This window comes from Diplotaxodon limnothrissa, linkage group LG20, assembly GCF_057381915.1.
Source record: "Diplotaxodon limnothrissa isolate DT_005_m linkage group LG20, D_limnothrissa_male_GT1.1, whole genome shotgun sequence".
Classification (NCBI taxonomy): domain Eukaryota; kingdom Metazoa; phylum Chordata; class Actinopteri; order Cichliformes; family Cichlidae; genus Diplotaxodon; species Diplotaxodon limnothrissa.
Genome location: NC_140615.1, coordinates 12,518,127 through 12,544,590, shown reverse-complemented (window position 1 = coordinate 12,544,590; position 26,464 = coordinate 12,518,127). Strand labels below are relative to the sequence as shown.

Here is a 26,464-nt window from a genome sequence, read left to right as displayed (position 1 = left end):
GTCTTGTCAGTGGGTCTTGTCAGCAACTTGTCAGGATCTGGAACTTTCATCTCCAGCATCTCCGCAGACATCTCCAACTTTCATAGTTTGCAAAGTCCTGACTGACTTGTATGATTCACACCGCCTGCTCTAGATACACCATCAATATTTCTGTGTGCACTTTTCTTCTGATCTACTTTACTTTTATAGTTACTGAACAATTTTTTTTTCCAGAGTATAAACAATGTTAGTTATTCCCCCCAATGTTTTCTGGGAAGAAACCCAAAACCTCTGAGTCTGTAAAACTAAAGTCTTTGCCAAATAAATCCAAATCTGCATGGCTGGAATCCACTCTACATAAGTGAGAGTCATATTTCTCAAGATAAGAGCCATAGTTTGACAATACATTTCTCACTGAATTAATAGCAGTGCCTCCGAGCTACCCTTTTTAGAACAGAAGTTTATAAAATGAATATCCATAAAATATAGTCAGTCAAATTAGATTCTCTTCTAGTTAAGCTCCATATATTTATAGAGCTTAACTATTTGATGAGAGTTTTTGTGGAAAGATGTCTTACTTTGTCCTTTAGACCTGTCAAGGCTGTACTGAATGAACCATTCTCATTTGTATTCGAGTAAAGAACAGGGTCGGGACCCCTTGTTTGTCTTGGTGTAATGCAATATGGTGACTAGCTCGTATCCTGCCGCTGAGGTATCATAGGACATAGCTCCCCAAGTCACAGAGCATTTTCAGTCAACAGCAGGAAGCCTGCAGGTGCCTCACCCGTGGCCTGACCTTAACAAGGTTTACCCAAAGCAAGCAGACAGCACACCACACGCCAATACCACGTTCAGCAGGAGAGGAGTGGAAAACAACACACGTCATTGATTCCCGGAACATAATGGACTTGATGTCCTTCCCCGGCGTTGTTTTCCTGAGTTTCTCTTACGTACTCATTCCCCTCCTTCTTGTCCTCCTCCTGTGGCCCCTAGGGCTGGTTGAACTATTACCAACCCTTGATACTTAAGACAAAGATGTCTCTCAAGCACAACGCTACAGAGGCTAAGGTTGCTTCAAGCACAGTTTGTACAGACTATAAACCGAGCTATTCCTATCTCTCTTCCTGCCGTCGTCGCTAATTGACTGGCCTTTTTCCCCCCTCATCAATCTCTCTCATTTTTTTTCCACCTTTCCACGGCAGCATGCAACTGCGACGCTACGGGCTCAGTCCGGGATGATTGTGAGCAGATGTCGGGTCTGTGCTCTTGCAAGACGGGAGTGAAGGGCATGAAGTGCAACGTGTGTCCAGATGGGAGCAAGATGGGCATGAATGGCTGCGACAAAGGTAATAAGAAAGAGCATCAAGGCCAGTGTGTGGGGCATTCAGAAACCAAACACACACACATTTCTCTCCTTGGTTCCAGCTTCTCTCTATCATTCCAAAGTGGTTTTTGTCACTTATCTGATTTGTGGATCAGCCTGGAAGCAGCCATTTCTTTCTTCATCGGCTCTTTGCATCCATCAGCTTTACTGGCAAAGAAGGAAGTGGCTGCAAGAGAGCTGATCAATAGTGATTAGGAAAATACTCAAGTGTACAAATGGCATGTGGATGACACATTTCCCATTGATATTTTATTTTCTCTACACAGTTGTGATGATTCATTGTTCTTTGAATGTGTGGGTTTATACCTCTGTTTAAGGACTATTGATTACTTTTGATTAATAATAAAAACAGCCCTGGTGATTGTACAAGCCACAAAGCCGGTTGAAGGAAAGGTTAGTTCCTGCTGTGGGGGCCTGCAGCTCCATGATTAAGATGCACCATCAGATATCGACTGGAAGTCAAATGCTTAATGAAGCCAGCAGTCCCAGCACAGTGGTGGGGCTCTTCGCCACACACCCTGCCAGATAAAAAGGACGAGTACTAGGAGGGTGCAGCACATAAAAGTAGGAGCTAAAGGGTGGGGTGCTCTAAGCCTCTGTGATGAAACAATCAAAGACCCCACACTCACATCCAGGTGGGTGGATGGTGGACTCCCTGCAGCAGATCCTGCTGCGACAGCTTCAAGGCTTCAAACAGTCTTTAGGGGAGAACTGAGGAGAGATCTTGAGTGCTCACCTTTGGGCCCCTCAGAAGATCAACTTTTTTTTGTGCAGCAGTTTTGGAAAATTGCTGTGCATGCCATGAATAATTGAAACTCAGAGAATTTGGGAATTCTATTATCACTGTTATACGGTTGGTGTAAAGATGCTGAATACAAGACAAGGATGAAGTCTTTCAGCTCACTCTTTCCACACTATAAAATCACCCCGAGTGCGACAAGTGGTGTTTTAACCTCCTAGGACCTGGCGTCCACATATGTAGACATCAAATTATGGGTTGTCTAGACCAAAATACTAAATTTTGCTCTTCAGGGCCCTGATATCCAATTATGAGGACATTATACTGACACTGTTCTATCCAAATTTAAAGCGAATGTCCTCATATGTGTCTCTCATTTTTCTCAGAAACAAAAATCAAGTAAAAAAAAAAAAATCTTGTAATTCTTTGTTTTTACATTCATCAGGTCCCAATCAGCCCAAATATCAAAGAGAAATAAAAAATGCATGCCATGAAAGAGTTCGGGTCTTAGGAGGTTAAAACTGTGGCACAATAGCACAAGTATAGTATGAATGTTGTCAGCAGTGCAGATGAATTGTTATTCGCTGTTTGGGGTTAAAGTTTTATAGCTAGACGGCTTATAACACAGTTTGTTGTTATACTTTGAAATCCCCTCAGGACCTGATCCCAGCATATATATCAGAACTGCTATCCCTGTACTCTAAACCAGCAGCTTATAGTCTGTTCCCACGTCACTGTTAACACTCAAGAGAGACAGAGTGACTGCTGTATGCAGTATCATCTTTTACATTGCTTTTAAAGACTTTTTCTTTACATGTTTTGGTTATTTCAGTTCTTAACTATTGTGTTCAACTGTATTTTATTCTTTACTGGGTGTTTAACTGGCCGAACTTTTGGTACCTACAGAAAGGTTGACATTTTGATACACAGGAAATTGTAATGTTTTCAAAGAGCCAAACACAGGAGACCAGGATCAAAAATTCAAAACCTTAAGCATCAGCAAAACCAGCTGACAGAAAGTAAAGGTTGGAGTCTTGAAAGCATATTAGATGGACAAACATGATTGGACCTATACTAGGAACAAAGAACCAGGAATGAAAGGGCAGTAATACACAAAAAAAGCAAGGGAAGGCCAACATGAATAATGGAAATAACCAGCCCAATCTCACTCCCGAGGCGTAACATCCCGATGATTTGTCACGTTCCGCAGCGTTCCTGAGGAACGCGAAAGGTGACCTTCCGCGTTCTTATGTTACGCGCCGGGTTATGGGTGAAATCCAGCAGAATGGCGGTCCTGCGGTAATACACGTTCAAGCCATGTATTCCAGCCCTAACACTAACTAACCTGTACCAGCACTTTAGTGACGTTAAATAGTGTTTTCCAAAGCGTTTTAAGTAAATTGAACGAACACATGTAGATTGATTCCAAACAGTTCTCAAGTTTAATCGTTTCTCCGATCTCATCATTTACGAACGTGTTGGGTGCCCGGAAGTGTAGTATGTTGACGATTTGTCACCTAGTGTATTACTATATATATTACTCTTTGGGAGTGAGAACGTGTTGAAATAACACTCACAGGAAAGAACAAGGATTACAGAATAAAGGAGGAAATCACTACGAAACAACAAAACGTGGCAGAAATGGTGCCAGCTATAGTCTGATTTCACAGTCTCCATTGCTGTATATAAAGTACTCTATTTGAACAAAAGTGTTGGGCCACACCTCTTAATCTTTAAATTCAGGTGTTTTCAGTCCCATTGCCACAGACTTTTTAAATCAAGCACCTAACCATGCAGCCTGCATTCACAGTCATTGATGAAAGAATGAAGAGCTCACTGAATTCGAGAGTGGTGCTCTAACAGGATGCATAGATGACCCAGTACCTTTGTCCATATAGTGCGTACAGAACGTATAGCAGTGTAAACTTGTTTCTCCCACAGGTCCTGAAGCCCCAACTTCCTGTGAAGAGTTACAATGTAACTATGGAGCCACTTGCATTAAGGTGAATGGCCAGGCCCACTGTGAGTGCCCCTCACCTGACTGCGATTTGAAAAACAAAACCAAGGTGTGTCTTTCAAACTGTCTAAAGAAATAAGTTGTTTGAATGGAAACACATTCTTGTAGTTGCCTGTAGGGAGTTAACGTGTTCTCCCTTCGCTCCATCTCTGTCACTGTGGAGCAGGTGTGCGGCTCAGATGGGGTGACCTATGCCGACCAGTGCCAGCTGAGGACCATAGCCTGTAGACAGGACAAGGACATCACAGTGCAGCACTTTGGACAGTGCACAGGTGAGCCTCGTAGAAACCTCCATGCATAACGAGACACACGGATAGCCAACTGTTGTCAGTCCCTGATCAAAAGATAATGAGCAGTGCCGAGGGCCTCAAATTAACCCCCTCCTGCTGTTTCTCCTCCTATCCATCACTCTGATTCAGAAAGTAAGGTCAGAGCACTGTGAGAGCACATTTATCTTAAAATAAATGTTTCTGCACACACTCGAGCAGCTGTGCTTATTTCTTATTAAGGTAATTCAAGTGCTGAAGAGTATATAATAAAAGCATCTTACACGCATCATGTTCAATAGCACTTCTGTATATCGAACAAGCCTGTCTCTCCTCCTGGTTTTAAACTGCCTGGTGAGAATGAAAGCATGTGCCACACTACAGGGATCTCAGAATTAAGATGGAGATTTATTTATTTATTTTGAAAAGAAAAACAAGTTTGACTGGAGTCTGTGCGTTGCAAACTCACCAGATAGCAATGACACTTCCTCTTTGCTTTCCAGTCCCTTTGTTGGGATTTGGCTTCATCTTCAAACCCCCTGTTGGGGAATACATCAATCCCTTCGCAGCTTGATGCTGCCAGGAACACGATGCTGCTGAAGTATGATTGCACATGTAGAGTACATGTGTACTCAGGAAAAGGTACAGCTCTTGTCCCCCCTCCCCTCCATCCCAGCCCACATGCTGATGGACATTGCTTGGATCGGTGTAATAGGCACTGGGACCCTTGCCAAGGCCACAGCTTTCATGTACAGTGAAGTGGTCTCGCCGACTGCCAGCTTGCGTCACAGCAGAATTCTAGAGACGCCGCCGGCAAGAGCAGGAGGAAGCTCTACGCCAGCTGTGGAGCTGTGGCCGCGAGCCACTGCCAGGTGTCTTACATTTTCAGGTAGAAAAATGTTCATTCACCTCATCATTTAGTGGATCAAATGACCTCATGCAGAGACACGCGTCCCTTTTACCCCTCTTCCCTGAGTGATCCCCTTCAGACTGAAATGGCAGTATTCCAGACAGGAAAGGATGTTGATATAGTGTATGTTGATTTGTAGTTTCAGGTAGTCGGATTTTAAAAAAAAAAAAAAAAAAAAGGAGTATGCTCAGTAAGGAATTGACAAGGCTTTGATAAGTCCCTGAACATCTGGTAATTACAAATTCAGTGCCGTGGGTTACCAGCAAATGGAGCCAAAATCCAGTCTGGTCTCACATTCCTCTGTTGCCTGGCAATAGAGATGTGGGTTGTGTGTAATCCCTCACCTAGCATTTCTGCATACACAGAAGGCACGAAGACGCCTCGCAGTGGACTCTCTCTCTATCTCTACGGGGACGATGAAGAGACAGGCGAGCACTCGGGCCCCACCAGCAGCCGCGGAGGATCTTTTAATTTCTTCACCCGGATGCGGTCGCACCGCGGGTTGCTGTTCTGGCGCTGCTGTCGGCTCGGGAGTTAGATCTCGAGCTCATTTCACGTGTGGCTGGGTGCGAATTAGCATTTGCTCTGCCTCCACCCCTCACCACGCCAGAGCCAAGCCCGCCCTCCCTCCCACTGTTTACACGCAGCGCTTCCAGACGCCGGGCCACAGCGCCGTGGCATGCCAATGCTCGCCGAGCTGCTCCGTGGTTTGACAGGAGAGCAGTGCCAAGGGCTCTGCTATAAATGAGTGAATATTGATCTTTTTTAACATCATTGATCTGTTGCAACTTTTTATTATACAAGGGAGCGTGACTGCTGCTTCTGCTGCTGCTGTGCAGTCTGCCGCTAATGGGCAGGCTGAGGAAAGAAATTACAAGCCTGCAGAAAAAGCTCCTCAAATCTTTCTGCCTGTGACAGAGAGCTGTGATGTTACCCGGCTCTCTCTGAAGTCTCCTCCAAGCAGCCGCAGAGTATGGGGAGGAGTATTGCCGGCTTCTTTGCTAGGTCTCAGCAAAAGATGAAGCGATAAGAGAAGAATCCTCAAAAAAATATGCATAAAACACTGTACCGAGCACTGGAGGGAGGGCATTTGTACCGGTGAACAAATTCTGGCAGCGGGAGGAAATGGCCACCATGTTGGCAATGACCTGCCTCTCCCATATGGTGTTATTACCTGTAAGTTTGTAGCAAATTGGCAACGAAGGCCAGCATATGGCACAGGCAGCCCTCTGCCTGCTTGCTAGTCAGGGTTCTGTTGCCTTCTCCTCCATGTCCTGCGATTTTTTTTGTGCCATTATTCACTCCCTCGTTCAGTTTGCCATGCCATGTTTCCCTGCTGCTGATTTGTTAACCTGTATTTTCCATCTGATTTAAACCCTTTCTCTGTCAGGCTCTTTTTCCCTATCATTTCCTCTCCTTGCCTCTGTGGCTTCCTTGTCTTTCTCCTCCAGTTTGCGCTTTCCGAATCCCTCCTCCTCACTGAGGGTGGCTGACTCCACAAACAATCTTAATAATCACCTGTCAACAATAAGTACACAGCTGAAGCAAGCCGAGATGACTATGATTTATTTTGCTCTCTACTCTGTGACATTACTGTCCAGTGCTCGACTGGGAGGAAATAAAGCAAAAAAAAGGCAAATGGACTGTTAAACGTGATTAAGAGAAGCGTCAGCTGAACAGACTGTGCTGTCAGTCCTTCTCTGCTTTCTCCCAACGAGCGCTCCTCTCTTGCTTTATCCCATGTCGCTGAGCTTGCTTCTGGAGATGCCCACACACCCAAACACACATTAGGCCCTTTCCAGGGACCAATCCGCTTGACGCTAAGCTTGGCACAAGACTGACAGGTGTAGCCAAGAGGAAACGCGATGCATGCCACCTTCCTTGGTGATAGCATCGCTCCTCTATGCACTCCAAATCTCTCTATTACAAATATCTTCCGAGCTTTAAGCTGACAATCTGTGCGTCTCCCGGGCTTTCTGCCGTCTCAGTAGGTATCACATTTCACACCTCGGTGAATAATTGCCGATCAACTAAGCGATTATAGCGGTGTAATTAAGTCCTACACATAATGTTAGGCGAATCCTAATGAGGCGCATGTCTACGGTATAGCTTTTTATTTTTTAATCTCCTCTTCATTTCACCTTCTCGCTAACACACATCTGTGCTCGTGGGACAGCAAGGAGCGAAGAAATAATGACAATATTGCCGTGACTCCTCGCCACGGCTAAATCTGAAGTGTTCGCTTACGTAGCATCTCCCTGCCAACTCACTTATCTCCCGCAGGAGTTTTTGTCCCATTTATCTCTCTTTTATCGCCAACAGTTTGTCCTTTTGCACCAGAGCTTTTTGCATTGGTAATGATGGGCTCTTTACAGAGAGGCTCTTCTCGCTCCCCTCACGTGGAAGGATTCTTTTTCTCTCTCTGTGTGTGTCTGTGTGTGTGTGTGTGTGTGTGTGTGTGTGTGTATTGACACGAGTGTGTTGTGGTGGCGTTGACGGATACTCATGCTCTCTGCAAGCAGCGCTCTTTGAAGCCAGAGTTAAAGCCGGCTTTTTTTTCTTTCTTTTTTTTCTGCCCCATTTCTATCAATCATTCATCACCGGAGGCACTGGCTGTTGGTGATTAAAGCTGTGCTACTGGAGGGCAGCGTTTGAATATGGATATATAATTCATAGGCATTGGCACAGCAACACACAAACATGCATATTGTGCACACGAATGCATGCCATATGTGTACAAACACAAGCACAAATACCCTCCACACAATGCGCTGACACCAACTGGAGTAGTTTAACCTGGTTTGGGAAACATAACTCGTCTGCAGGCGGAGTGCACATGCCCGAATGCGATGTGTCATCTGTTGGCATATTCCATTTTCACTCTTAAGACCCCTGAAACAAAGATTTCTGACATCTCATCCATTGCAGGCTTTTTAATCACGGGCTGCTTGTACAAACAGGCCTGTTTGTGTATGTGTGTGGTTTCTAATGTAATTACTTAATGACACTGGTGAACATCGGGGAGATGGGTTAGAAGATTAGAAGAGACATAATCACTCACTGAATACAGGAGTTATAGTGAGTGAAAAAAAGTTATAGTGAGCAGTAGGTTGTAATAATCATTAAGTGATTTTGTTATGGTTTATTGGCTAATTATGTTTTTTTTTATTTCCTCTGGTGTGATTTTTGAGGTTTTACTGCAGTTAAGTAAAACAAAGTCCAACACTTCCATCTATGCTCAGTCATTCATCCATTCCTTGCTTCCTCCCCTTCCCTCCACCAGAAACCATCTCTGAGCCAGCAGATCGACCCACCCCAAACCCCCCCGCCACCACCCCAAGCGCAACCGTTGCTGCCGCCACCACCATCACCACCGTCGCACCCTTCCATCCTAACATGGTCCACGGCGTCCCGCCTCCATGGATCGAAACCCTCGAGCAACCTGCGACCACCACCCCCTTTCCATCCCCTACACAAAAAAGTGCGCAAGCAACCAGCCACCACTCCACCCACATCCAGCCGCAAGCGCCGCAGCCCAGCCCAACCGCTGCCGCCTCCACATCCTCTCGCAGCGGTCCAATTCCCTCGGCCGCCGCAGTCTCCTTCGAAGGCTCGGGTAGTGGGGATCCAAGCGGGGACGAAGCGACTGAAGAAGAGAGCAGCGGCATCCCAACGGAGGCCAGTGGGGCCGAGGAGACTGTCGGTAAATCCCTGCTCTTTCACTTCATTATCCATAAAGCTTTGGGTGTGTGTGTAGGGAGGGGAGGTTTTTCTCAAAAAAGGGGCTGGTCAAACTCATAGTCTCCTCTTAGTTCACATCATAATGCATTCATGCCATCATCTGTTAATTGAAAATGAAAAATAGGCACAGGCTTATGTATTTGTATGCAAATTGCTTTTGAGGAGACAAATGTCACAGGCAGGCAGGCAGGGAAGAGAAATCTTTGTCAACAGGTGCTGTTAGTGTCATTTCCACTTGCATAAGATGTATATCTCAATTTCAGACAGAAAAGAATGTATTTGCATGGTTCACTGTTGCTACATCGCCCATGCGTTTTTCTTCCTCCCATTCCACCAGCTCTCAACAGCTAGCAAAACAAAACCCAAGCTCTGTAAAATACACTCTAGATGGAACTGCTGGTCCGCATCTCAGGATCTCTGGAGCCTGACTTGACAGGCTGATGTGACTGGGAGGTTGAGGTGCGAGTGTGTGAGCCAGCATACCTTGTCACATGACTAGTCTCAAATCTTTCCCGACATGCCTTCCTGGGCTCTGGCGGTTACCGGGCCTCTGGTTGAACAACAAGAGGACGACTAAGACTTTTCAATCAGTGCTCTCTTTTTGATTTTTTTCTTTTTTTCTGATGTTGCCTTCCATCCGTCTGTCCACCTCACCTGACAGCTCGCAGTAACAGGATAAGATTGATGGAACGGCAAGGCCCCAATGTGCTCTTCCTCGGCTCTTCCTCCTCCTCCTGCTCCCCCTCTCCTCTCGTTCCTGCTCCCCGAGTTTTAGATTTATTCTCTTGTCAGAGGCTGACCAGAGTGCTCGGTGATGCAAGGAGCATGTAGCTTGTCTGCAAAGGAGACCTGGCGTCTTGTGACTGTGTGTATATGTGTGCGTATGAATGTGTACCCAAGTGTGCCTGGATGTTTTTCCTTTTTTTCAACAGTCAGTTTGTGATTGTTTGATTAGACGATTTTCCAGGACAGTTTTGGATATTGAAATACTGAACTAATCTGTTTCGTCATCTGTTTTGTGTGTTTGCGTCTGTGTGTGTGTGTGTGTGTGTGTGTGTGTGTGTGTGTGTGTGTGTGTGTGTGTGTTAGTCTTATCTCCTGTTCCTCGTGTCACTGTGTTTGTCCAATCCAGAGTGCACATGTCACCATCTGAGCATACAAATGTGAGTAGGTCAGAGGTGCACCTTTTCACATTTTTGTGCCTGTGGTATTTTTGCAATCCGAACAAATCTGTGTGTGTATTTGTCGTTGTGTTTATCTGTGTTTATTTGACAGCTTTCATGGCTTCCATAGGAGTTGCACTGCCCGATGCTTCTGTAAATGTGCAGACCACATGCCAGCAGATGCCCCATAAACCCCAGCCTCCTCCCACCTTCTGCCCCGCCCCCTTCTCCCTCCTCCCTCCTCCTTCCACATCCTTTGACCGCATGTCCTTGAGAAGGACGTCCCTCGCCTCTGACGTGTTTATGGCTTGTTTAGTCGACGATTATTTCTAATCTCTCCGCGGCCATAAAGTGCACCGCCTCGACACCGAGACAACTCCCCCTCCGCCAACACCATCATTAGAGTGGACCGAAGCTCGCCGCTGTTATATACACACTCATTCTTCAGATAGAGCAAGCCGAGCCACTTTTATGTCTGTAATGTCCCAAGATAGCCAGATATGCAGTGACAGTAACACAAACACGAGTGTATGTTGTTTTTGTCCTCCTGGGACTCCTTGAAGGTAAAACTCACCCAATCTGCAGCGAGCAGTTATCACATCCTCCCATCATTAAAAGTGAGCCATGTGTGAGATGACTGGCAACACTCCCCATTAAGTGTTCTCTACCTGACAAAAAGAGATCCAGGTGTACAATCAGTTCTAGTGAAAATGCCACATAATCACTCCTGACAGATGCCTTTATTAGTGTCCAATCACTGGTCAGCACTCTAAAACAAACACACAAATGTGTGTAGACGCGAGAGAAAGTTGGAATTGTAGGTTTTTGACCTTGGAATCACTGCTGGTGTTGAGTGCCTAAAAATTGTAGCTCTGTTCTGGGTTTCCTACATAAGCTGTAACGTTTCATGAACTATTATGAGCCTCTGTGTATCACCCTCAGGTCCCACAATGGCGAGCACCACTTTACCCACACTTGAGGACAGGTCGTCCTGCGACAACACAGAGTTCGGCTGCTGCCCTGATGGCAAGACACCATCCAGTACTCCAGAGGGCGCCAACTGCCCCTGTAAGTCAAGCACACCTTTGAAAAAGACTTTCTTTACTCTCTAATTACCTAAACATCTTCCCGGCTGTCTTCTGCGTCTTCTGTCTGTTGCTGTTGTTTCACCAGCTTCTGTAGCTCTTGCTTTGAGTCGCAGAAGCTCGGGCTCTGTTTGTATGGAGGGCGCCTTTCATGGGTCTTTTGAGAAAAGTAATTGGCTTTCCCTCCAATAGTGAGATGAGAAGACTGATACCGCTCTCATGCCTGTGCATTAAGTATGGAGCTGGAGCCAGGAGGTGATTAGCTTAGTGTAAAGGCTGCAAGCAGAAGAGAGCAGCTAACACATCTCTCTGCAAAGCTCACCACTGAACGCTTTGTGTCACCTTATTTAACAAGCACACACACTCAAATGTGGTAACGACGGTTTCAGAGGGACTTGTTGGCAGTTTCTTCTTCCTCCAAACTAATCGTGTCACAGCTCCATATTTAAAGCAGAAAACAAAACAAAAACCCAAATTTTCCAGCTGTAACCTCTGCTGCCTGAGGAAGTCCTTGTCGTCCTCCTCTGTTTGCGTGGCCTCGCGCTGTTTTGCCCCAGACATCAGTAATTGATGTGCTGTCTTGAGCTTTAGAGGGAAAAAAAGTGCAAAATGCTAAAAATAGTGTTGCAATGGATTATTGATCCAGACAGAGTTATCCGCACAACATATTGTTAAGGAATACTGTGTCGGAGGACAATTTCTGTTATTACAATAATTAAAGTGACTCTCAGTTAACTCGTGAAACACAGTCAGAATAATTGCACAAAAGTGCAAGAAATCAACTACTCGTCATTGTCAGTCTGCCAGTGTCGTGATTCAGAGAGGCACTACTTTCCATCTATTTCAGTCTGTATTCATTTGCTGACATGTGAAAATTGAACAACAATATATATAAATATTTAAAAGTATAATATACAGTAAAAAATCCTCCTTAATCATCACTTATGACATATAAAGTGTGTGGGAGTTTTATCTGTGGAGACCTATTTCTTCTGATTTTGCTGTGTTCAGAAGGTTTCTGGGATGCAGTCGCTTGGCTGTAGGTGGATAGCACAGGCGCCGGCCAATAGTAGCACACAGAATATGAGGACAGAAGTAAAAAAACAAACAAAAAACATGGAAACCGGCTTATATGGCTGTTTCCGTCTCTCTGCTCTGCTCGCTGTTTAGGTAAGAAACGTATAAATAGCTGCGAGTCTGAATGTCTGTCGCCAACACACACACAGTCGCACAATGTGTGCACCATCCCGCGCAACAGGAAGAGTGGATGCGTTTCTTTGTGCCACCAGAATCAAAACATACCATCATTCCTGACTCTAAGCCTGCTCCCTGTCTTCACTGATTCAGTCATTATCTAGCTCGCTCGACCACCGCTGCTGTCTGTTTCGCTCGGTGAGTCGGCCAAAGGGCCAATTTTCAGTATTGTGTTTCTAAACATTAGCCACCATTTGCCTCGTGTTACACCTCTAATGTTGACTTTACAAATCGGGATATCGGAGCGTTTGGCTTAATTGTTCAGAACAGGTGGTGTTTTTTGGTTTTTCTCTGCAGCAGTGTTTTTATGAATCACTTCTATCATATGTAAATGAGCTTATTGACAGGTGGCAGGAAATTAAAATAAGAAAAGAAAAACAGAAACAGTGAAACCATTAGTCTGACCTTGGTAATCCATTTTTATGAATTCTGCAACACTTTGCAGTCTCGCCCTGATATTAGTCATAACCAACAGATCCTCAGCGAGTTTCCTTTTCTCTTGTTTTGCTCGAGACTCTTGAACGCTCTTTCCTCTCTTCTTTCACCCTCGCTCCTTTTCTTTTAATCTCCCTCTCCTCTTGAATTCGCACCCCTGCACCCTCACGTGCGCTCTTCTCTTTATCAGTCCGCGCCACTGTTCCTTAGTTCCCTTCTGAGCTCTTTGTCACCTTTTCTCTCTGTCTCTCGCTCTCTCTCAAACCAGTCAATCTCAATCCAGTCTTGCATCAGTTCATTTCTCTCTGGAGTTGAGCAGCGAGTGAGCCCAGAGACTAGAAGGGGCCGACGAGCGCTGTTGTACCAATCAGTGACTCCTGCCACACTCAGTTCATAAAGATAAAGGGCTTCTCTCTCTCCCTTCATTTCTCTATCTCTCTCTCTCTCCATCCCTCGGTTGAAATCTGCCGTCTATTTGTCCTAGCCGTGGTAGTCTGACTGATTGTGAAAAGAGGGATTCACTCTGGCTCTCGGGGGAGCTTTGGGTCATGACTTGAAAGAGCTCGGGCCACAAATTAGTGCATGGAGTTGCATTTCTGGCACGGTGAAGGTCCCCTAAGCCTTTCAATAAACCAGCAGAATTTACTGCCACTCAGTCTGCAACATGACCTAAAGATATGAGGCCACCTTTGCCCATCCAGAACCCTACGCCATTTATTTCTTTCACAGAATTTACAGGCAGGGAGAGGTGAAACATGAAAGGTTCTGTCGAGGTTGAACCCTGTGACATTTAGCCTCGAATCCGGCTGATGATAGAAACAAGCTCGGGCTACAAGAGAACTGTTAAAACGAATCTGCAAAAGCCTGTAAATATTTATCCCAGCTAACAATGACGGCACACCGGCGATCGATACTTCATTCAGCTCAAGTGTTATTACCAATAAAACCGAGCTGCGCAATAAGCTGATCAATACGCTGGATTTTTTTTCTTTTTTCTTCTCCCGAGAAGGCCTCAGCCAATCTCCCGCTCATTAGAAGTGAAATGACACATCCCTCTGCCTCGTGCATCGGCTGCTATTTCATTGTACGACACAGTTTATTGATATCTGACGGGCTGTCTCACGGGGGGAAAAAATAATTGTTCGTTGTTCAGATTATTAGGACATCACATGTGGAAAAGGCTCAAGGTTTGGTTTAGCCCACACTGACATATTTAAAAAAATTAAACACCTTGGTTATAGATTGCATTGGGTATATTTCCCAGTATAGTGTAATATAAAAAAATGACTCTAGGTCCTGCGTATGTTAAATTTAATGGCATCGGGGATAATTGCCAAATGCTAATGTGAAAGTTATTGGCACACTGAGCTCCAGATACTATAAACTCTTCCATATGCCTGGGGAGGTCTGACATATCCATTACATTTTACAGTTCACTAGAATCTGATAGCCAAATAGCTCTGTCTGTCTTTTTATCACTCTCTTTCCCTCTCTTTACGTCCGTCACGGCAGTGGTCTGGGAAATCACCCTTTCTGATGTTTGTCTTCTTTGCAGATTAGAAGTCAGATCTCGCTTGTCCCCCCTCTCTTTTCTTTCTTTACCCCTCTCCAAACTGTGTCCATTTGCCTCTATTTTATGGCCACCGTCACTTGTGAATCGATGTGTGCTGCCCGTGAAAGTACTGTAGATGGTGAGGGAGGGGAGCGAGAGGGCGGCGGCGCGCGCCTGTGTGTGTATCGGTAGTTTCTGCTGTCCTTTTCATGCAATTTTAACCAGGCTGTGTCAGTCATGGGTCCGCCTCCATTAAGGAGACAATTATGACTATCTTTCACGATAATCATACAAGTGCTCGTCCTGTTCGTTCTGCTGATTATGAGCGGCACAGAAACTCCTCCGTTCTCCACCACACACATAAACACCTTCGACTTTCAGCTTTATATCGCACTGCACCTCTCTGGCGGCAGTACCGAGAAACCATATAGAGTTGATAGATGTCGGACAACATAACCCCCAAGGTCGCACAGGGAGGTTTTCTCTTTGCTGAGGAAGGCACTATTTTGAGTGCCCGTGGGTTGCTTTCACTTTAGTGTGTGTTGTTTTTTTTCCTCCATGTGTTTGTGTGTCTGTCTAACTTGTTGTCTTTTTACCCAGCCCTCCATGGCACGGCCAGCTTTGGGGACGAGTCTCGGTCTGGTAAAACTGGCCCATTTTTCCACCTTCTGTTCATCTCTTCTGTCATATTTCACAGTCCACCTGTTCCACCACCACAAATCCACCGCCTCTACCTTTAATGGCCAAACTGCAGACCTTTTTTAAAGCCCCAGACGATCAGCAACACACTTCACTAACCCCTCCTTGTCAAACACACACAAACACACAATCCATCACTAACCCAAAACTGGCACTGCTCTGAAACGAGGGGGATGGCAGCGGGGAATGAGTGAAAGAAGAGGGCTTGAGCCACAGTGTTTCTGTATCTTCTCTTCTTCTTCCAGCCACCATGAGGTTCAGCGGTTCCCTGCACCTGGACCAGGTGGATGGCCAGGACCTGATCTACACACCTGAGATGGAGGACCCCAAGTCCGAGCTATTTGGAGAGACAGCCCGCAGCATAGAGGGCGCTGTAAGTGGCTGAATTTGCTGTCACACGATTTCATGATTAATTAATAGATTAAAGAATCCACATTTACATCTCTCAGCTTATACTGCCCTTTGCTAGCTCTCAGCTTTTTAAATAAGCTTTTTAATGAGGTTTAAAGTACTTTTAAATGTCCTAATGCCCTTTGCTGTTTTTCCAGCTTGTTCTGCTGTCCTCAAGTGTCAAAAAAGTGTCCAGAAAAAGTATAAATTAAAACTGCTTTGATGTAATTGATTCAAATGACAGTTGCCACTGTTGCCATTAGGGAAACTTGGAGAGTAATGCTACAAAATTCTCCTAGTATTCCCAAGAATGTTCTTGTCATGAGTGGAAACCTTTTCAGACAACACTCAAAGCATCGTGTCACACTAAAACTCTTCCCGAGAGCCAGACTAATCAGATTCTTTCAGCTCCTTCAGGCAGGTTTCATCGCACGTTTTACAGACTTGACACCCCTGAAGTAGCTGAGTAATATTCTGCCACACTGAGCTGGAGTGATTTCTGTGCTCTGACATCTGATAGAAAAAAACAACAATGATAAAAAGAAAGGAAAAAAAAGAAGAAACCACACATTTTGCTGGCTGGCTGCACTTAGAGAGGAACATACATCATATCAGAGGCAGACAACGTGGCCTATCTGATATTTGATTTTTAATAAAAGGGGAATATTAGAATTCTCTTATAATCTGTGATCTGTAGACATGAATATGTAAAGAAATTGAATAACATTTTCAGATGTACCTGCCTGACACAGGTGAAGATATTAAGATTTACCATTCTATTTTTCCTTTTTTCCCCTGAACATTTACATCAAAATAGGAATTCCAGAGACTTATATACATATCTACACACAGATATACACACACACAAATATATATATATATATACTACAGAAGTATTAATAACGTCCAAAGAATGTGGCCTAAATAAACAGACAAAGAAATTCTTCAAGCTTAAGACCAATACATAAAATAAATAAATAACAGCTTTCTGCAGACTTGTTTAAAGAATAATTTGTCAGTTGCTTGCCAGACACTTCACAGTATTCAAAAAGCAGCTTTTCATGTGAGATTAATTATGATTTTTCAGCTATTTGAAAACTCAAGTCCTTATTCTGGATATGAGTCTCATAAGTTTTGATGGTCACGATGCCAGTAGCTGTAGCCAAAACCCAGGCGGGCACAGAGCCTGTACAGTAATCACAGCTTGGCTCGTGTTGGTTACCCTGGTTGAATTTCTCCACTGTCCGTTTTCTATGTTGAGCTTAGACCTTTGAACAAATGTCTCTGTTGTCAAGCCAGGGTCTTGCTCCTCTGATGAAATGGGAACTTTGTGTGTTTGTGTGTGTGCGCGCGCTTAGGTACACAGTACACATGTACCAGATGTTGAATTAGTGTCACTATGCCCCACTGGGACCTAATCTTCTACCTCACAGTGATTTGTGAGTGTGTGTGTACGTGCATGTGTGTTCATTAACACTATCAGCCTGTGTGTCTCTGAAGCCTAGTGTGCCACTTGACGCCAACCACCCCCTATTCATCTTCCAGCACACACACTGAGCACATGCAGAGCATACACGCCAGGACACATTCACTTGAACGTACGGGTATATAGAAAGAAGGCGAATCAGCCCGCCGCTCGTTTCACTGACAGAACAACCTGTTGTAATTTGCAGATAAATTAACACGTGGAAGAGAAAGAGAAGGAAGCGGAAAAGAAAGACCAGGTGGTTTTGAGGACCGTGTGTCCACAGGAGAGTTTGCCCACCGTGACTAAGCCAGTTTTGGAGGATTTTATTTTTCGACTTTGCTGTCACACCTCAGCCCACAAATTAGAGACATTTAATGCATGAAGGAAATCATCTTTAACAAACTGAATCATCAAACCCAACAAAGTCCACTCAGTCACTCATTGTCACTGATTAGCAGCTTTTTGTTTTTATTTTTTAAATATTTTTGCTTCTTCCATCAGCTCTCACCTCATTATTGTCTGAGGACTTGCTGATTTACAGTGTACATATCATGAATAGGTCACTTTTAATAAAAAGAATCACATCATGTGATACATTCACAATTTAAACTAGTGCACATAACTTCTTTTTTTTTTTTTACTTCTAGCATAAAAATGGCCCATTTTTAAGAGAAAATACTCATCCAGATTTGGGGTTAAAAGGCAGCGTCAGTATTTATAACTGTTAAAATATCACTGTTGGCTGATTTTAAAAAATCCCACTTCAGTCAAACCTCATAAAGAGCTCTTCAGGCTGTTACAACGTGCACACAGTAACGAGCATCAGTAGCAAAACCAATCATAATGTCAGGGTAGCTCAACATTTATCTTAGCTCCTCCTGAAAACTTGTTCCAATAATTAATGCCAGGGCAGCAGCTAAATGTCAATTTGTGCACCCACACCCAATGGGTTCCTTCCATGCACCCCAATTTGAGAGGCAGTTTCTTTCTTCCTCAGAGATAGGGTACAGTCTTCTGGAATTGGACTCGCTGCCGTGATAGCGTGGAGCTCATTACCGGCCTCATTTATCATCTCCTCTGTCTGTCCGTTCTCTCCTCCCACTCTTTCTCGCTCTCTCTCTCTTCTCCTCAGCTCAATGAGTTGTTTAGGAAGTCGGCGGTGCACAAAGACTTTATGAGCGTTCGTGTCCGTAACCTGGCGCCCAGCAACTCCATCCTGGCCTATGTCGAGGCTCACTTCAAACCAGGTGAGAGATCCTTATAGAGAGATAGATGAGCTTTGTGCATTTGGCTTTCAGCGAGGAGGGTGTGTGAGATATGAATACATTTTTAGTAGAAAAATAGGCATCTTGTAAATAGATGAGCTTGGATAGTCTTGCTTTCTGAAATTTGCACAACACGTGCTTTAAACCATGGGTGGGGCTCTCCAGGCTTCAAGGGCTGGTGTCCTGCAGGTTTTAGATATAACCCTGGTTCAACACACCTGAATCAAATAAATAGTTCATTCCCAGGCATCTGGAGAACTTCAAGACAGGTCATATAGCCATTTAAATCAACTGTGTTGGATCAAGGACACATCTAAAACCTGAAGGACCTGCAGGATATCTAAGGAATTGGGTATTGTCTAAATATCATCATGTTACAATACTTTTCTTGGATCTTGGGTCATATGCAGCAGCTGCTTCTTTAAACTACCACACAGAACATCAGCTTCCTCCGTTCCTTTTTATTTTTATTCCATCGTTTTATGAGCCTCATTTAGTGTCCTTGATATCCTTCACGTGGGTTATCGGGTGCCGTTATGTGCCGCTCCTCCATGGCCTGTAAAGCAAACATCTGCGGCGAACATTATGAGACCAATTCATCTGGAAAAAAGCCGGACAATCAACGGCTGGAGGACAAGTGGTCCACGGAGACCCTCCCAACTGTCATACATAGGGCTGTTTGATATATCCCTTTTAACATTTAAGGAGCTCAAGCCTTGTATTTGCTTTGGAGTGCTCCTCAGAGGCCTTGCTCTAAATGCTTGTACCTCTTGTTTGTTGTAGATACAAGATTCACCGTGGAGGACATCGTAGGAGCCCTGCTGAAACAGTTAAAGGCCTCCAAAGACACCAGCATCTCTGTGAAGAAGCCGGAGGATGAGAATATTCGCTTCACCAATTATGGTAATACAGTGTGGACTTAACAGGAGTGTGTAGGGATTAATAAAATGAAAGGGAGTTTTAAGTTATTCATGAGGTAGTTTATCAAAGGTTTTACAGGTCTTGAATAGAAAGTCTCAGAACCGCAGGCTCAACATACTTTAATGTCCCTTTTATTTCCTTTTTCCAAATCCTTTTGTTCTCCAACCACCTCTGTTGACAGGCCTGTCCTCCATCTCCATCTTCACCACCACTACCACTACCACCACAGCGTCAGTCACCACAGCTGCTCCCACCACCTCGACCAGGCCTCCTACAACTTCCCCTTACATCACCCGTCGACCGACAGCCACCACCCGCAGGCCCTTCAGCGGCAGACATAAATTGGTGCCGGTTACCTCGCCTCTAACCACTACTGCCCTGCCTCCAGCCACTACCGTTGCCCGCTTCACAACCAGGCCTTACCACAAGGTGCTGCAGAAGCCCTGCGACTCCCACCCCTGTCTCCACGGAGGCACGTGCGAGGAAAACGGCAGCGAATTCAACTGCAAGTGCCCCGCGGGCCGCGGAGGGACTGTGTGCGAGAAGGGTGGGTCAGCACAGAGTTTTCATTTTCTTTAGGAACTGTATCTTTTGCCATATTTCTGATTACTCTTAAATCAAAAGTTTCAAAGTCTCGGCTTATTTCAGACTCATCTAAGAAAATGAGCTCAGACAGACTTTCCCTGTAATTTGCTACTTTGCAATTAGCAATTTCAAAGAACCCACCAAAGGCTAACGGTTACAGAGATTTTGCAGCAGCTAAGTGGGTTTTAGGCACTCCACTTTTCATTGTGCCAATCATGCTTTTTAGCTGTTTTATAATCACTACTAACCACATCTTCAAGTGCTTTGATGTATTTATAAAGTAGCAGAAACATACCATTATAATAGGAAAAAAATCAAATATTAGAAACACTTGATCAAATAAAACGCTATTTTAAAGCGAAAGAAGAAATGCATTCTCCGCGTCATGCTTTGGTTTGGCGTGGTTGTAGCGTCTGCAAGGTGACACCTTAATTGGCAGTGGGAGTAATGACTTTCAGTTAGCTTTGAAATATGTAAATGAAATGTTATGTGGCCACAGATGTGGATTTATTGGATCGTATAAAGCTCGACGGTTTATCAGCGAGCAATCACAGCACTGTACAGAGTGTCAGTTTTACGGTCGGTGTTGAAGAAAAAAGAAAACCCTTGGAAATAAAGAGCTGAGGTGTGATTGAGTTTCTCCCCAACTGCTGCGCTTCAAGCTCATCTCGAGTGATTCAGACAGGCCCAACATCTCAGAAATGAGCGACCACTGAGCCGTGCACCAAAGGCTACACAAAATCCAGCCGAGGCCGCAGAGAAAACCATAAACCTGGGAGAACTTTTTAGAGAAGCGCAGCTCCTTCCTTTCTTCCCTCTTACTCTACTCTGGGATTTTTCTGAAATGGGGAGCAACCTCACGCAGCTGCGTCTTAAGATAATTGACACTAATTGCTTTGATGGGGATTAGCTGGTGAGAATCAGTGTGGATCTTTGCGTTAGAGTGCTTAAATGAAATCATGCACGCATACACACAAAACTGCACAACCAGCCTCCCCGAGATCAATCAAGTCATTAGAAAAGCGAGAGCTCATCAGATGCCGTTCTCCTCAGAGAGACGGACAGGAAGACAGATGGACGGTGGGAAAAAAAAGGAGCCCAGGAGAGATAATGCATGATAATAATCAGAATTGTCAAGTAGATTCACAAAAAACAAACATTTCCTGTGTGTGTTTGTGTGTGCACGCGTGTGAGACTGTGCACGATGGCTCCTCTTTCTGCACCTTCTGCTTTTGATAAACCTATCAAGCCTTTGGTGAAAACATCAATCCTGTAAAATAAACAGAATTCTTCTCATTTTCTGTCACGTGCCGCTCACGCATCATAACGTGCATGAAGCTTCTCTCACACCGCAATCAAGCAAATCACATAATAATGACGAGAATGTCTCGTTGTCTTCTTTCCTCCACAGTGATCAAGTACTACATCCCGTCATTTGGAGGCCAGTCCTACTTGGCCTTCCCAACCATGAGCGCGTACCACACTGTCCGCATCGCCATGGAGTTCAGAGCCTCTGAGATGGACGGCATCCTGCTCTACAACGGCCAGGATCGCAAGAAGGACTTCATCTCTCTTGCTCTGGTCAACGGCAGGGTGGAGCTCAGGTGAACGTCAGCTGATTTAAGAGGGACCTTGTCGGCTAACATCAGTGGTCCTGATGTTTTGTTTTTTGATTGAATTCAGTGGGCTTTTTACTTTCACATCCATCGTGGCAAAAATAAGATGAAATTTTAATGATCAACACTATGAAACCGGGTCATTGCAGCAGCAGCTGACAACAGATGCAGATAAGAATAAAACAAAGAGACGGCACTAAAGATAATGAGGCAAATAATTACAGTGAGTAAACATGTCGGAAAAACGGCTGTGCCGGGAAAAGAAAAAGCTACAGTTCACATGATTACAGGTGGAAGGAATATATACTCGGGAATATATGCTAATGTCCCAAGTGCACATTTTATATGTTATCTTTAATCACACAGATAAACAAAGGAAAAATCTAATCTGTATTTACAAAATGTGGTGTTTGTATTTACAGATGTATTGAATGAGAAAGAAATTTCAGCTTAGATGCTTTAAATGACTCTTTTCCATCAGAACTGTGCATGTAGCAGTCAGGTTTGAAGTGGTACAAGTGTGTTTTTGTGCATGTTGTCAACACTGGTGGGGGCAGTATCACTCTAGGACCAAAGCAAAAAATAGAAGAATAAATAATCAAATGTAGCCAAACAAATAATGATGTTTTTTTCATCATCCCTTCTTGGTAACCATCTACAGCTTTTATTCCATCATGGAATGGATGGAGTATATTTGCAGACTTAAAGTCAGGCTGGGTCACCGTTAGGAAATTGATCCTGATGTAAAACTGGTGTTTTGCCCCTTTAACATGCACACTGGAGATTTATGTGGGCAAAATATCTAGTATTACACTTTAAACTGAAGCTGACAGTAACTGCAGGTCTTATCTAGTCTCATGAGAGACGAGACTTTTCCTGCCAGAAACCTGCAAAAACACTAGCACTAATCTCTTCTCTCTGCCGGAGACGTATGAATAAAAAATCATTTGGGGACGGGAACATCTTCAGAAGAGACAAGAATGAGCTAATTAGAGATGCTGCAGTGCATCTTTTTCGGACCTTTTATTTCTAATGTTAGCTTCCCTTGTCTTTCTGGTTCTCACATTTCACCCTGACCCCTGCAAGGTCTTTCAGTTTCTCCCAACCTGGCCAGGTTAGATTGCTCTATTCAGGGTAAAATCAATAGCAAACTAAAGGAGATCATTAGTCACTTGTGCTTTCAAATAGAGCTCTGCCTCAATTCTAGAAATACAGCTGTGAGATTACCACCCACAGCTCTGCAAATCCAAGACGTGGGGAGAAGAACTAATTATTTGTGGCAGATAATTGCTCTCAGGTTGCGATAATGCTACCATATGTGTGGGTGCACATACACGACGGCTCTTTTCTGTGATGATACGGCCTTTTTCTCTCAACAAAACCTCATTAGAAAAAAGGTTGAATTAAAAATGAGGATGTGATTCCAGTCATTTCAGTCACATGCTCCAGTCTGAAATTCCAAATAAACACTTTTGTATCTTCTTTCTTTCCTCCACCTTTGTCTTGTTGAGCATTATGAGCAGATTTCTTGTAGTCATTGTAGTCAAGTTGGATATTTTGAAAAATAAAATACCTGCCTGATGAAAGTATCAAAGTCAGCAGAAATAGAGGGATCTTTTGGTAAAGTGAGGTGTCTAACTTATTCTGTATCATCCCTTTTCAGGTTCAACACAGGTTCGGGCACAGGCACGGCCCTCAGCAAAGTTCAAATCAGTCAAGGCCGCTGGCATCAGCTGGTGGTGACTCGCAACCGCCGAAACGCCATGCTCAGCGTGGACAGCGAGCCACACATCGAGGGCGAGAGCCCACGGGGCACAGATGGCCTCAACCTCGACACCAACCTGTTCATCGGAGGAGTGCCTGAGGACATCAAGCAAGAGTAAGACCTTGGAATTGCAGTTACAGTCACACCATTGTGTTAATAGTGATGTGCAGACACAAAGTCCATCATCTGTGGCTCATTTTAATATTTCATTCTACAGCTTTTATATATTCAGTATCTAGCTAATTCCAAGCGGCACCAATCAAGTTTTCTGTTTATGCTAATTTTGCTGATTTGCCATTTTTTTTATTCAGTGTAGAGTTAACTAATGTTAATCCCACTTCAGTGGCCCGTAACCTAGTCGGAGACTTTTGAGGGAAAAATTAGCCATGTGCAGCTTTTTGATAAATCGACTGCCGTTATTTGTATTCATCTGGTACCTTCCGTTAAGTCATGTGAGGATAGTTGCCTAGAGTGGTTTCATAGAGCGCGGCCCCATCTTCGATTTGTTTTTTCCCCATCTGCTGCTTGTTCATCCATTGGTCTTAATAGAAGTGCGCTAAAGAGTAGGAGGATAACAATATGGGAATATTTAAAATAAATTGCTTTTATGAAAAAAAAATTCTTCATGTTATAAAATTAGTAGAAACGTTTAAGTCATAAATTTGCTGTAAAGTTGGGAATTTAAACACGGGAATCTGCTTTTAGTACAGCTTCAATCGGAAGTTCAAAGAATTGCAGTTTTTGGCACTTTGGGATTTGTTTTGTTTGCTTCATTTTTCAGCCCCAGAGCTTGCAGCTAGCTGAGGACACGGACAGTAGGCATCAAATCGCAGTGTATTAGAGTCATTAGTTGCAAGCCTGTGGACACACTCAAACTATCTGCCCCCCACTCCATGCTAGTAATATTGTTTTAGTTAACACTGTGTTGATGGAAGGTGTTTTGACCTGTTTATTTATACGTGTACAATTAATGTACGACCCTAATTCCCAAAAAGTTGGGACAGTGTGACTTGCAAATCTAAACACAGGAAACATTTTACTGATTAATGAAAAATCTTGCTCATTTGTCTTCGAACAATTTGATCGCAGCAAAGTGTCTCAATAAAGTTTGGAGAGGGGCAGCTGGAAAAGTAAGTGGTACTAAAAAGAAACAGCTGGAGGAGCAATTTTGCAACTAATTAGGTTAATCATATTAGAGGTCGGTGACGTGATTGGGTTTAAAAAGGGTGTCTAAGAGGGGCACAGTATGTTGAAATCACTGGACAGGCTCAGGAACACTTACACAAATCACTGTGTCTGAGCTTTAACTATACAAATGCTGCTTAAAGCTCTACAATGCAGAGAAGAAGCCATATGTGAACATGATCGAGAATCGCCGTCGTCTTCTCCGGGTCAAAGCTTTAAAATGGACTGAGACAAAATGGAAAACTGTTCTGTGATCAGCCGATTTGAAATTTGACACTCTTTTTGGAAAACATGGACGCTGTGTCCGCCAGAATAAAGAGGAGATCTATGGAGGTGCATTAGTGCCTGTGGAACTGGCAGCGATAGGGAGGATGAAATAAAAATATAACAAAGAAGATCCAGGACTGTTCAGCAGCTGGAATCCTATATCAGACAAAAATGGGATAACTCTCCTCTCCCAAAAGTCCGGAAACTGGTCTCTCTTGTGATGCTACACGTTGCTGTCATCACAATCAAAATGACCTTTTGTTTTAATTAAAATGGTGCATTTTAACTTCACATGTTTTCCTGTGAATAAAATATGAGGTAAATATGAGAAAGTGATATAAATAAAATGTTTATTATTTTATTATTATTTTTAATTACACACCTATTTTACACAGTGTCCCAACTTCTTTTGGAATTATGGTTAAAATAATGCCATTTATGTGAATGATTGTAATTATGTGATATGATATTGTGGCATCCCTGGTACAAAGCCGGTGTCAGTAATAGTAGTAATTAACCAGTTTGTTTGATTTTGATCAGAAATGATCAGATGTTCGAGAAAAAAAGGTCAACATCCGAGGTGAATTTGGAAAAGTCTTCATCTAGCTCTTCCTTTATGAAAATATAATGAAGTGTATTAACAATACTTCATAGAGTATGGCATTTCTTCACTGCAGGTTCAGTGTGATTCAGTTAGCTTTAGTAGTGTAACTTTTTTTCCCCCCTGTCTGTCTTCAGTGTAAAGGAGAGGACAGGGTTGGCAGTCGGTCTGGTGGGCTGCATCCGCATGTTAGATGTCAACAACCGGAACCTCAACCTGCAGGAGAACGGGGGCGAAAGTCTGTACGGCAGCGGGGTGGGTGAATGCGGCAACAACCCCTGCCTGCCAAATCCCTGCAAGAATGGCGGTGCTTGCCAGGTGAAGGAGGCCGAGATGTTCCACTGCAAGTGCAGCAAAGGATTCTGGGGTAAGATGCTGAGCAGATTTTCCTAATAGTTATGGACAGTCATGGAGTTCTGAGAAGTTGGTTCCAGTATAAGCGTGGGGAAATAAGTAGAAAATATGCCTTATTTATATGTAATCTTCAAACTTTCCTAACACCTTGTAGTTAAAATTCTGCTAATACATCTCAGTGTTGCCTTCTCCACAGGGATTCACTGTGGTCATGCCTGACTCACAAATCCTAAGTAAGCTTGACAGGCTAATTTGACAGTGTAACTCATGCCCCCAGCAGCAGCGCTGCAAGTCATTTTGTAAACACTATCAAATCTGTGTGTCCAGCACAGAAATGGGAGTTTAAATGTTGACGCAGTGCAAGGAACACGAAAAACTTTGAACTAATTCTCTGTGATTGGCCTTTGGCCTATCTCTCCTTCCACTGTTCCTTTCCTCGTCTTTTTCTCCCTCCAGCAGATGGCAACTAACAAGCAGCTGAGAGAGAGAATATAGTTAAGAGCAGACACCAGCAGGGCCTAGCCAAGCGTGCCCCTCGCTGGTTATACTGCAGCTTACCGCGGAAAGTTTCACACAAGAAGCAATTTAATTGTCAGATCTAACTTTTATGCTCGAATAGTAAAGGATTTCACCCACAAATGGGGGCAGGTTAATGGTTATTGAAACAACCTGTCAGTCGAGGTTTAAGAGCCATTTTCCTTGAATATACAATATGGATCAATAAAGTATTGCGTTGTATTACTGTTGCCTTTATGTTTTTGTTGGTGCTGAGAAGCTTGGGGAGGCATGTAAATCTGAAGAAGCACTGCTGTGACAGAAGTTA

General features: G+C 43.9%; 1 protein-coding gene across 2 annotated transcripts in view; it reads left to right on the top strand.

Moving 5' to 3' along the window:
* The window catches only part of agrn (agrin), a 174,209-nt gene that overhangs the window by 122,454 nt on the left and 25,291 nt on the right, over positions 1-26,464 (top strand). For both annotated transcript variants that reach the window (XM_085345367.1, XM_085345366.1), the window contains 12 exons: positions 1,182-1,325; positions 4,044-4,168; positions 4,286-4,391; positions 8,579-8,998; positions 11,142-11,267; positions 15,470-15,597; positions 18,215-18,329; positions 19,131-19,250; positions 19,450-19,815; positions 21,265-21,457; positions 23,133-23,348; positions 25,425-25,654. In XM_085345367.1, the coding sequence (XP_085201493.1) occupies positions 1,182-1,325; positions 4,044-4,168; positions 4,286-4,391; positions 8,579-8,998; positions 11,142-11,267; positions 15,470-15,597; positions 18,215-18,329; positions 19,131-19,250; positions 19,450-19,815; positions 21,265-21,457; positions 23,133-23,348; positions 25,425-25,654 (2,289 nt within the window). The remainder of the gene's footprint in view (positions 1-1,181; positions 1,326-4,043; positions 4,169-4,285; positions 4,392-8,578; positions 8,999-11,141; positions 11,268-15,469; positions 15,598-18,214; positions 18,330-19,130; positions 19,251-19,449; positions 19,816-21,264; positions 21,458-23,132; positions 23,349-25,424; positions 25,655-26,464) is intronic.